General features: G+C 38.5%; 1 protein-coding gene across 6 annotated transcripts in view; it reads right to left on the bottom strand.

The window, feature by feature from the left end:
* The window catches only part of LOC137191775 (CUB and sushi domain-containing protein 3-like), a 234,512-nt gene that overhangs the window by 3,032 nt on the left and 217,819 nt on the right, over window positions 1-13,661 (bottom strand). For 5 of the 6 annotated variants that reach the window (XM_067602159.1, XM_067602160.1, XM_067602158.1 and 2 more), the window contains 2 exons: window positions 12,795-12,936; window positions 9,250-11,731 (listed from right to left, as the gene is read on the bottom strand). The exons of the other annotated variant lie outside the window; for it this stretch is intronic. In XM_067602159.1, coding sequence (XP_067458260.1) covers window positions 11,572-11,731; window positions 12,795-12,936 — 302 coding nt within the window. In that variant the 3' untranslated portion in view covers window positions 9,250-11,571. Of the gene's footprint in view, window positions 1-9,249; window positions 11,732-12,794; window positions 12,937-13,661 lie in introns of those variants that run through there. 6 annotated transcript variants of the gene reach the window in all.

Below are 13,661 nucleotides of genomic sequence, written 5' to 3' on the forward strand. Positions count from 1 at the left end.
TAACTTCTGATCTGACCGTTGCAGATGGATCTGAACATATTCTGACAGCTCACTTTTCTAATGATGTTAGGATACTGAATTTGGGATGTTGGAGCTGATTCAGAAGTGGAGTGTCATGAAGCCACAAAAGGATTGAGGGAAAGTTTCTTCAAAGCCATGGCAGTGTCTGACAGGCTGGGTACATGCTGCCAGGTCAAATATAGGCTGGAGCTCTATGAAATCCCTCAGGGTCGAGAGCAAGCACCATCATGGAAAAGTCTCCTCCTCCTTATGTATCCCTGCTGCAGACATACCTAATAATGCTGAGATTTATGTGGAAAGTGCGTCACCATAAGTTGAGTGTAAGGATGAGGACATGAATTCCTACTAAAGTGGAAAATACTTTCCCTAACATATGATAGTTGTTAATGTAGTTGCAGCATTGACAACTAACATGGAAGTTGTTTACTGATGTCTATCGCTGTATAGATGGCAGCTGTGGTGTTGTCATTCAGACTCAAATAGCACAATTTCTCTCTCACATACAGTACTGTTAATTAATGTCTGTATGAGCAGAAACCTATCAGGAAATTTTTGCACTGTTAACTGTAGGATAATAGGATAAAATGTATGATGATCTAGAGACACATTAGGAGTGACGTTACTGTAAACTAGTGTAAAGAAAATGAAGCCGTTGTGAAAGACAGTAGACAGATGCAGCCAGGCTGTGCAGCCATTTGCTGTCAGATGCTCCCTGTCAAAAACTGGCCAGAGAAGATTTGAGTTTGGGTCTTTCCTTGCCTGACAGAATGTATTCAAACAGAGAAAATGGATTGCACATAAGCCATGACAACCAGAGAACAATAACTGACAGTGGCATTTCACTGCTGTTATGGCTGACAGGAGGAACCACTGCTTCCATCATCCAGTGGTCAAATACCAGACTGTTCCCTTCTCGGCTTTATGACACAGTCTGCTTGGTTAATAATTTCAAATATGGAAGTTGGATCATTTCTCATTTCATGCAGGGGAAAAAGTCCTGGACCAGTTTTGGGTTTTGCATTGAAACAACACTTGCTCACACATTGGTAAACTGGTAGCTAGATTGCTTGATTTGAGCCAATGTTTTCTAATGATCCAAGCAATGATGCCAAACATTGCGGCATCGTTACTATGGGCATTGGCCCAGCACTTTATTTTTACACCTTGCCACTGCACTCAAAGTTTTGCTTATATGAATCTAACTCTGACTGCCAATGACTACTGAAATTGTGTGACATTGTAGCTGACTGAGAAGTTTTAACATGGAATAACTCTCTTTGATGTTTCAGAGATACTGTGTGTATTAGTCCAATTTAAAAATAAGTATGCATCATTTTTTCTTTACTGTGTAAAAAATGAGCAGAAAAATAATATGATATATCAGTGTTGAGTGTTGAAATGTAATCCTGATGGTGGCGATAGAGGAAAGGTCAATGAGTCACCAAAAGAACATTAGTGTTCATCCTCTGAGGACCTCGAATATCCTCAGCAATTTTCATGGAAATCTGTTTTTAAGTCACTGTGCCATGGACCAAAATGTCATTATGGTAGCAGAGGAATTTTGACCGAATGGTATCACTTGACAAAATATTAGGTGGTTGGAAATCATCCTCTTGAGACAATGAATATCCACAGTAAACTCCATGGCAACCTGCCCGGCAGCAACAAGACAGGGAAGACAGGCAGCATAAAGGACAACGCTGGTCTGCAGCAGGGCAGAGGATGTAGGCCAGTGCAGCTATTGAGCGACTTTAGATATTATTTTGTACAAACAGCTATATGCCAACTGTGAGGGAACAAAAGCAGAGCACCTGCAGAGCCTGAGTGAAAAATACTGGAAGGTATTTTAGATTTCTGTTTTTGGAAATATTCTGTTTTTCCTTTTATGTACAAGGCGCTACCTCCAGGGTGAGACAGAAGATGAAACAATGCACATTAATTTTCCAGTACGCTAAATGGCCTCTTATTAGTTATAGTATGAGAACAGCTACAAAATACACATATTCAAATCGACATTCTTGTCTGCATCTGTGAGGTGAATGCTGGAAAGTGTATAGTTTTTACGGCACACATGCACACACCTGGTTTATTCATATTCCCATAGCATTTTCAGCAAACACTTTACATATGTGCTGACATATTTGTTGTCAAAGGCATTTTTACTATACATTTCATCTATATTGTAGAATATCATATCCCTTTCATACATGCTACACTATGCAACTCCTTCCATTTATAAGCAGCAACTAAAGGTTGCACTGTATTAGAACTTATCAGATAAAAGAAACTGTGTGAATACTGACTATGACTTTGACTTTAAAATCAAGTAACCTTACATCATGGGGTTTCAATTATGCAAATCAACAAATAATGATGAAAAACTGAGACAGTGACACAAAGCTCGGGAATGACAACTGAGTCTGGGAAATTTTGTGGCTAGAGGCATGCCACATGATTATAAGCAGGGAATGGACAAATTGGACTAAGATCAGTCATAGTTAATCAAATCATTATTACCTTTAAAAACCATGAGTTGCAGTGGTGCTCTGATCATTTTGTGACTTTTGTGAGTTTGAAGCAGAAAGAGACAAAAGTATGAGTCAAGAGGAATCCATTGTCCTTGTGCAGGATTTAAAGGACTGCCATAAGTCAATACTTGGCACCTTCATTTAAATTAGATTGGAAGGAGATAACATGTTCATACAATGTTCCTCTGGTCCGAGGAGACGATTAAACAAAATTCAGCAAAGAGCCAAACACAAGTGGCAGCAGACTGTAGGGACACTTTGGGTCATTCATCAAACAGTCACTGACATCTGAAGAGAATGTAGCCACCCCCACACTTCCCACTTCATGCAATTTGTTCCATACAAGCAAATTTATACACAGCAATTATGTACAGTAGGCGGCCAGAATGAAAAAGTGCTCCAAGTTCACTTTTACTGCTTGAGTGATTTGGATTTATCTACTTATGAATCAAATCTGCCAAATTATCCACAAAAAGATTGTAAACTGGGGTCTTCTTGAATCACAGAATGCAGCTTTTTGTGTGTTTTTGACCTGGACTGAGCAGGATGACCTCTACAACTCACACATCCAGCGATCCTTGGCATCAAAATTGCACGGCACTCCTTAATAGCTACTCACACCACTTATGGTGCTTTTACTCCCACTTAGGCATTGTTAGCCTCACAGTTTATCACCAAACACTAAATGGAACTAAAGGGGGAAAAGACAAACAAACTAAATGCATAGATAAAGCTGTGCTTATACCTGCCACTTAGCTGACACAAATCCATGCCATGCACAGCACACAGTCTCTCTGTGTACTGTCTAACGGACAACTTAAGCCGTCCTCTTTGAGAAGGCGCTGCAGGCACCACTGTGCCACATTAACATCAGCAGAGGACCATGTGAATATTCCTCACAGGAAAAATGTGCTCAATCATATGCTTAGATAGCATCATATGTGGCACCCTTTCCCCTCCCCTTCAGTTTTTTTCTGAAATGAGCTCCACTTCCTGCAGAGTACGCATGATAACAAATCCAAAATGTCAGCATCCTGTGATTTATAACACAGCCCTTAACTGAGAGGGTGTATATCATGCCCAAACATTTCATTGACATGATGAAATGTCACATATTAATTCATAACTCATAACTCCCAGCTTTTTTACTCTAAATGTTGCAGTATAAATATTCTGATCAGGGTGCAGAGGCGCCATCACTTTCTTAAGATTGACAAGACAGACAAAACATGGGAGAATGACTCACTGGTTTAGTCTGTCACATGTTAGAATAAATGTGAAGGGTATTTTTTATTGTATTTGCTGGAATATTATTGATTTCTAAATAAAAACAGTAAAACTGTATGTACTGCACAAGTGTAGCACTGGACACCGCAATAAACCACAAACTCCCTGTAATATTTTACGCAAAACAAAAATTAATATATCCTAAGTGCTTCTTGGTGTACTATTTGAACTGCCCTTCAATAAAACTGTTGTGTATAAAGCCAGTGAGACATGTGTTTGGTTTGTTTGCTACTGTATTAAGAAAATAGTCAGAAACAGAAAGAGAACAAAACAAAGGGAGAGCAGAAATGCTGTTCAGCTGTTCTGCTCCCCCTGAATAAAATATTACATGTGCTGTTTCAATTATGAAGCCCAATTACTCACACACAAGCTGGACTGATCAAAAGCAGGCTTCTCTGTTCTGTTGTGGGGTTTCTTTTCTCTGGATTTTCCTGAGGGGAATTTTGGGCAGCGTAGGAGTTCTTTATGACTGTTGTGATTGAGGCTTTGAGAGCTGATGAAATTACAATAATGCACTGTGTGTTTTTATAACTGCACTCATGTCCTTCGTAAAGCTCATCCTCCATACAACAGCGTACATTGCCGGCTTAAATTTGATGTCTTAAGGATTTTCCTTGTGGGAGAAGTGATTTTCTGTTGTGCTGACTGCCGTATGTGACAGATGCGATTGGCTGGTCAAAAGCATCTTTTTCAAAGAACATAAAAGAATCTGTTGTGTGTAACCGCTTATTTCACATCGGACCCTAATGTGCTTCCTTCAGTGTCAAAAGGCATTAGAAGCTAATTTAGAAGATTTCCACAATTAATTACTGAAGACAGGGGGGCTATTAAGTTGGACACCCTGTGAGCAACTGGATCGAAGTTGTCATGTGTCAAGAAGAGCTTTAGTGTTCGCACTGGGGGTTGGTACAGTACATCAAGGTCATATGGGTCTGGCTCAAGGCAGGCTTTTGTAATTCCTCTCCTAGGTATTCTCTGATCTGCATGTCAAGGAAAGGGTGGATCAAGAGCCATGAGCAGGTGGCATTTTTATTTTTTTCCCCCCAGTGTTTTTACAATGTGGTTCAAAGCCTGAATCTCAAATGAGCTATTGTTTGAAACACATCGTTAGCATGTGTTATTGTCTGATCAAGCATTTAACCTAGAGCTGTCAACCTCTCCAAGTTTTGACATTATTTATGGCAGAACATCACGTGTATCATCAATAAGTATATGTATGTGGCAATCATGTGATTCCATGTGTCTCCACAGCACTATAAAAAACCCCTCAGAAAGTATATTCATAATAGTAATTGTTTCCGATTGATATGTACATAGCATGAGACAGTGATTACTGCATGTTGAGCAATGGTTGATGTATGCAACACATTAAAATGCTATTTGTATTGACAGTGTGGGGGTTGTGACATGCACACTGTGTCTATTTTCAGGGATAATGCAGATCTAATTCATAAGATTTGTACATATTAATTTATCTAAATTGAAGTAATAGTTTGATATTATGGGAGATACCCTAATTGAGAATCTAATCTAATCTAATCTAATCTAATGATCTAATTTTCCTTTTTCCCCCCTTACTTCTATGTGTGCATGTGTGTGTATGTATAAACACACACACATACACACAAACACACACACATATATATGTGTTTGATTTTTATGCAGCTTGTTCATAGTTTTATTTTTTATTGAGCGCTCTGTGATATCTGTCACACTCCCTTGATGATCATCTCTACTCTGATTGCTGCAATTAGCTTCATCTTAGTCTGTTTCATAATATCCTGACAAACCGTCGCCGCCTTCTGTTGCCAAGTCTGCGGCAGGTACCCACCTATTTTATCACAGTCTGTCATGAAGTGATGGTTGGAGACCAATGATTTTTCCCTCTCTATAATTTCAGACCCTCTTCTGATTTGTCTGATTTATTTGAACTTTCAACCTCAAATAATGTAAATTCTGTAAACTCCTCTCAGACAGTAATGTCTGTCTCCTGAAATGATAGTTTTAATTTACAAATACTCTAGATATAAATACACTGTTGTAAAAGAATCTGTTGTGTGTAACCGCTTATTTCACATCGGACCTAATGTGCTTCCTTCAAAGTGATAAAAATTACAAATCACAAAAACAAACAAACAAACAAAAAAATGAGAAGATCATGCCACTCTCATATCTCTCTGTTAAATATGAAGTTATGGCTAACATCTGGTTAGCTTAGCTTAGCATATGGACTGAAAGCAGGGGGAAACAGCTAGTCGATTCTGTCTGAAGGAAAAAAAATCACCCAACCAGTACCTCTAAAGTGCACTGTATGATGTTAAAAACAAAAAACCTGAGTGTAATGACAAGCTGTGATTTTACAGGGGGTTATTTCTATTATTTCTTGCCCGGATGCAGTAACTTCCTGGAGTCTCTGCTGGTTGCCTGGCAACCTCACAGGAACGATAAAAAATAGATGATAGGGTGGTATTATCTTCTCATCTAACTCTCAGAAAGAAAGTGAATGCTGTTTTCAACTATTCCACAGAGGAACAGCTTAGAAAGAACTCTAGCAACACATAACCACGCACAATTTTTCGACCTTAACATTATTCTCATTATGCATGTTATCCAAGCAATCTCAGGGACCGACTGGGAACATCATGTTATATTATGAATCCTGCTCATGCTTTCCGATGAGAGCTGCCTGATAATGAATCACTTTGCAGGAATCTTCAAAATCCCCCCTTGTGCACAGGATCAATGACAGTGATCTTGCCTCAGACACACGCACCTCTGTCCCCTCAGTTGCTCTCATGATAGATAGTGTTGATGGTGCTCATTGACCTCAGTTTAACATCCTTCAATTCATATCAACTGCAGACTTCCTCGATCTACTGAAGGCTATTTCCCAATGCCCATGTGATTTAACCGTGGGTTAAAAATTTATTTTGCTGAAATGGTTATGGAGGAATTTACATTATTCATTCAGTTAAAGATTAAAAAGAGTATATTAAACCATATAACTCTTCTAGGTCCTGCTCTCAGAAAGTGTTCCACAGCATATTAAAACCCAGTCTATTTTCCAAGACATAACCTTTACATGATTTTCATTGTTATGTGCAGTGAAAATGCCGCTACTTTGTGCACGAATCATTAGGAACTTGTACTCTTAAATGGTTTGTTTGGTTTTCTTTAGACAAATAAAGATGTAGATGATAATGCTTGGAGGAGTAATTTAAAATATAGAGTTATTTTAGCCCTGAAATGATTAAGGCATGACATTCAGATAGCTTAACATGCATTTAAGTGTGTCAGTAAATGATATTTCCTAGGGGTTTGCCTTTCTCTGCAGCTTTCCATCTTTCCAACATTCAACCACCCTGAGGACATCTGGCCAATGAGAGCAGAGTGGTTGAAAATGGCTCATTAGTGAAAGACTGAAATATGCAGTAAGGGAGAGGCTAGTTAGTCAACTGACAATCCAGCACATTAGAACCAAAAGATCCATGAAAGCGCACACAACTCATTATGTTTTGGCACATGCAAGGGAAGAAAACCAACAACTTCACTGACTTTTGCTTCCCTGCGCAATGTTGGAAAACTCGTCCTGCTAGAGGATTCTATCAACAATGCTCATTCAGATCAATAAAACTTCCTGTTGTTTTATGTTCGTGAAGGAAGCGCTGGTGTTGTGTACAAAACTGCAAGTGCTTCCATCTATCATGCAATGTGTCAATACTGCTGGCTGGCGATGTTGTGGGGTGTGATTTCACGGTACACATTCAGCCCCTTGATGAAAGTGGAGGAACGCCACAGGGTATCTGAACATCAGAGGCAGCCAGGAACATCCCTTCATTGTACCCGTGCATGCACCTCTGCAAATTGATTTTCTCCAGCAGGCACATGCCCACGCCACAAGACCACAAATGCCTTCATGAACAGGACAGTGAAATCAGCTTACTGCACTAACCTGCTCAGTCACCAGATCTCAACTGAGCATTTGTAGGATGACATGGTGCAAACTGCTTCAGAAGCCCTTCTGCAGAACACCAGGCAAGTTCCTCGGGGGATTCTCTGACACAGAAACCAGAGCCCTAATGAAGCTATGCTGCTCTAAGAGCAAACAGGGGGTCAAGTCAGTGTTTAGAGCGTGGTGCTATTAGTTGTATTACACAGAGCAGAACAAACACCCTGAGCATATTTGACATCTCAGCCTAGCATCAGCTTATTTTACATCATCACCCTTGAGGTAAAATCTACTTGATGAAGCTTCGAAGTAACTTCAATGGAAAATCCTTCTGGCAAATATTTCTAATCCATATACAAATCCCAGGCTTAGACTTTAAAGTATATGCTTAACCTGAGTCTGAAATCAAACAAGTTCCTGCCAGTCAAGTGCATGTTGTTTGATTTTTATGGGGCTTGTTCATATTTTTTTTTTATTTTTTATTGAGTGCTCTGTGATGTGTGTCACACTCCCCTGATGATCATCTCTACTCTGATTGCTGCAATTAGCTTCATCTTAGTCTGTTTCATAATATCCTGACAAACTGTCGCTTCCTTCTGTTGCCAAGTCTGTGGCAGGTACCCATATACACAAATACTGTAGATAATATGCCATGATAAATGCTGCTATTTATATAAGATCAGGGTAATATTTCTCCATGTTGCATTTCTTTGAAGAATTTATTGTACCTGTAAGATATGTACATGCTAAGTAAAGTACATCCAAATGTCATTCCATTCTGTCCCACAGCTCCTTTTCTAGAGTAAATGTCAGCTATTTGTAACTACTGTTGGTGTCAGAGAGAGGAAGAGTAAATGAGAATTAGATCACATCAGAGAAAAGGAAGGCTCAGAGTAGCTAATGCTGAGGTTTGACTGCTCTTGAATGTGCACAGATGTGTGTGATGGGAGGTAAAATCTTTGAATATGTGTTGAAAAGGCTTAGTCTGAATTTCTGCTCACACTAGGTGTTACTGTTAACAAGGATTATTGGCTACAATGGATTGCAACAGGTGTTCTTTTAAGAGCAGCAGTGTCCCTTGGACAGAGATAATATCAGTGCTAATTTTGGCTAAACTAAGCAGTGGTCAGCAAGTGGAAAACTCATTAAAAAAATCTGTAGAGAAGCAACACAGAGAGGTAGCAGACTGAATAATAAAAAATTCAGCTCTCTACTATGTGTGCTGCAAAAACTTTTCTTAATTGCAACACCGTCGCAGAGTGGAGAGTTTCACTGCTGAGGCTAAACAAAGACATCACACAGCATATACATCTCTACCAATGAAAGAGAATAGCGACATTGAAATTCATTATTTCATATTTTATATATAAATTAAGGATTTATACATTGCTGATAAAGAAAAAATACAAAACATTTTTGATCTTACATGACATTTACATGTGAAATTTTACACAACATATTCAATAACTTACAAATGCTTTATTTGCATAAAAAATAAATCTCTTTACAAAAGTTTTGTCATATGTACATATTCATATACATGGATTTTGAATGGGATAACAATTGTGTGGTACATTTAAAAGCATTCTACTCTACTCGAGTCTGACTTGCCGTATACTGTTTTCACCAGATGCATTTTCAATCCTCATCCATTAGAAATATGAACTCGCAAAATATATTACATATTGATAACACAAGACATCTTGCCAAAGAATGCCATCAAGTATCAAAACTGTATAAATGTACAAAATGTAACAGCAATGACAGGAATCAACATAATGGTACAAAGTACTATAGCAGCAATTGCTATACCGGATCACTTTTTGCCATGCACAGGTATGAAACTATGAGCTGCTTTTCAAACACACCTCTTCTTAGATAAACCATTAGAGCTGACATCACTCAGCTAAATCATTGCAAACTGTGCAGATAAATTACACCGATGTACAGGTTCACTAATGCAATAAATGTTATGTCTCCCTTAAAAACATATGCCCATACAGTATTCAAGGCACTGCAATGATGTAGAAATGTGATGGCAGAGTCAAATTGATTTTTTCATTTTTAAACCATAGATGGATGGACCGAGATGATGGTACAATAGTGATGGTGGCTTGTGTTTAAATGTGCAAATTTTTTTCATGTATACTGTACATTTGTTGGCAGAAGCTGATGGTTCAGTAAGACTTTTAAATAATTATTTGTATCAGTGGGTATCAATAAAATAGGCCAAGGCCTTGTATTCATCAAGTGTCTCAGAGTAGGAGTGAGAGTAGGAGAGAGTTTAGTGTTGAAGAATTTTCTGACTAAGGCACAGTTTCCCAAAAGAATTATAGAACGACAAACACTGCTCAGATTATGAAAAACTGGAGATGATGTGGAAGTTGCACTTGTTTTGTCTTGGAATTACTCTAAAGTAAGGCAGACAAAATCTTCATTAACATAAAACAAGACCACAAACTTCATCCGACCTCATACTGACTGACTTTATACATCTTTGCACTTTGATTTACAGACATCCAGGCTTAAATAAACTTCTGGGAAACCTGGCCAGCTGTAGGTACTGTGCACTGTAGGTTTTCTCAACCTTGTCACCCAATAAGACCTAAAATAATTAAGCAAGGAACTCCTACTTTGAGATGCTTGACATATACAAACTCGAGGCAGGGGTTAATTGACTCCAAATTTGGTTTATTTGGGACACAAACAGCTGAAAAAATAATCGTAATAAAAAAATCACCTAAAATAAATCAGTTTTCAGAAGTATTTCAATAACTTAACGACAGTTAAATAGATGGATGAAGTACAGTCCCACATGACAAATACACTGAAAAGTACATTATCACTCGACTAGACTCGCAGACTAGTCAGCAATTTAAATTCTCATATTTAAAGACAAGAACATCTCTGTCAAAAACAAATTCATAGCACACAACTTGATAATAAACCCTAATAATAACTATATCTCTCATGAAGTAAATTGTTGTCAGAGAACCTGCACAGTAACAATAAAAGCCCTAGCATCCCCAATGGCACTCGAAAAAGTGTACTGCACTTCAATAATTAAATCCACGGCCGTATATTTTGTCAGTAGGAGGTACCATCCAATTAAGAGGTATAATTGACCATGTACTGTAACTCTGAAAGGACTACAGCACCGAAAGACAGGTGGCTCCTTTTTTTTTTTTTTTAATATCCTCATCTCCTTTCACACACCCCACTGCTTGGAAAATAGACTCTAAAGATTACACTGATCAACTCACAGTTGAGAGACTCCTCATCTCCATAAGAGAAAATAACCCTCATCAGGATGAATGCGAGACTAAGACAAAAAAAACAAAAACGGTCTAGATTTGGGCTGTTTACTTGAAAAGAAAAAGTTAAATTTTTTCCATTTGGCATTGTGAAGTAACCCCCTTATATTTATTCTACAGAGCATAAAATACTCTATTTTATCTATATGCCAGAGGCTCTTTTATTCATAAAGCCAACACTCACAGAGTGTAAAGAACACTTCTCTTCACCGAACTACGGGAAGATCTGGAAAGGTGTGGGACCTCCTCCTCGTCTCTGTTTAATCTTTTACCTTCTCTACGTGATCAACTGCAACTGCCATTAAGTGTTGCTGAAAGTGTGCTTTATGTTTCTGAGCAATTCTGTGTCTTTGTTGTACATCATCAGAAACAGGTAAAGTATAAATATGTCTATATATTTTCATGTTAAGCAAACAAGGAGAAGTTGTATTCCCTCTCTCTCCTTCTGTCTTTCTCTCATATTCAGCAGACATCAAACCATGGTGCAAATGGTGTTGAGATTGGGGTCGAAGCGGACGACTTTCCCCTCAGCAGCTTTTGTGTTTGTGTTGTACATGGGATTCTCAAAAGTGGCTTGTCCATTGTTGTTCTCATGGACAGAACATCCTGTGTACTGCGCTTTATCTGTTTTCCTGGGGAAAAAAGAGGTTGCATATTAGTTTAGAGATAAAATCCCAATTATCTTCCCTCCTTCCAAACCATGTAGACCAAATATAAATATGGACAACGCGTCACCACGGGAGCTGCCATCTTGCTTGTGACGTCATTTGCGGCCAGAGTCTGCGCAGTAGTTATCAGAAAAAACTACCTAAAATGACAGAAACTGTCTTTACGCAAAATCAATTTGATGTGTACGTTGATTTTTTAGTTTGGCTCATGTCCCATCCGCTAATATGGAGGGGGCGGGACTTATGGCCTATACTGCAGTCAGTCACCAAGAGGCGATCGAGATATTTTGGCTTCACTTTAGGGGAGTTGTCATAACGGCCATATTTATATACAGTCAATGTCACAAACCAATAAACATGTTTCTATTATCTTGGTGTGGACAGCTGCAGTAGGTAAATGAGGCTGAATGGTCATTTGTTATAATATAGTCATATTGTTGAAAAGAGCAGTCAGAGGAGCTCTATGCCAAGTCACTGGTAACTAACATAACGAGTGCAAAATCTGCATGTCACAGACTCTGTGTGTATATATTAATACAGTACATAAACGCTTGTTTAAATGAAGATAAAATCCGTCCACCAACACAGTACATACATTACAGTACACACAGATATGGACATACGGTACAGTACATTACATATTTCATTGAAGTTGTTCTTATTTAAAATACCTGATGCATGCTGCTGTGTAATGCGGTTTGAACAGCAACACATTGACAAATATTGCATCATGCTTTGAAGCCTCATACAGAAAGCTATTGTATCCAGTGAAGAACCACACTGCAATAAAGCAGGCTGTGGAAGTGGGCCACAGTGTACTATCTACCTCATCTTTATGTGCATTTTCTAACAAACATCTACTGTACAAGAATCCTTTTTCAATATCAGATCTGAAACTTTAAAACTCAGTCTAAGACACAAATTCATGAAAACTTACTACCTCCTTTAACATATGGAAACCCAACTACGCTAGCAACTTGATTCAGGTTCCAACCTAGTATGGAAAACACCAGGATAGACCACATACCGCTGTTTGTAGAGATAAAAACCCAGGCCTGCAAAGATGAGGGCAAAGAAAGGCACGAGGATAGCGACAGCAACAGAACTGCTGTTGGTGGAGCCGTTGGTTTCAGGGTCAGTGATTGTGACATTCTCTCTCACACTCAACCCTGCAAGAAGAAAAACATTTCATTTACCCAGACAATATGTAAAATAGATAATATAGAGTACAATGAATTTGATGTACATTTAAAATATTTACATTAACTAAAAGGCATAAAATACAATAAACACTGTGAAGAAACAAAATGGAATAATAGAAAGATACGTATCATCTGCTGGTGATGGTGGTGATGATGATGATGATGATGATGATGATGATGATGATAACGAAGATGATCAAGATGACGACAAGCAGGAGACGCGTCAGCCGGTTGATAAAGACGACGACCATAATGATCGTATTGATAAAGATCACTGTGACTGTGATAATCTTGTTGAAGACAATCATGAGATGATGACAACAGAAATACCGAGCGAGAAGAAATGAAGGATGATGGATGGAGGATGATGTGGAGGGGGATAATCTACTTTGTGCTGCGCGGCTGTAGCAATAGGTGTCTGACAGCTGGTATCAGGGGCAATTCACTACATACAGTACGCGTGTATGCTTTCAATACAGAGCGAATATAAAGCCGCTTTATCGTCGTTAAATGTTTTCAAACTGGAATATAAATTGAGTGTTCGGGCTTATGAAGACATACTATTGTCAGTGTAATAGGAAGGTGCTACCAGAAAGAAATGTAAGACTTCTTTTGAGTCCAGTTTTGTATTTTAAAAAGCACAGTTTGAAATAACACCCTCATTACATTCTCAGTCTTCTTGTAAAATGTAT

This window comes from Thunnus thynnus, chromosome 10, assembly GCF_963924715.1.
Source record: "Thunnus thynnus chromosome 10, fThuThy2.1, whole genome shotgun sequence".
Taxonomy (NCBI): domain Eukaryota; kingdom Metazoa; phylum Chordata; class Actinopteri; order Scombriformes; family Scombridae; genus Thunnus; species Thunnus thynnus.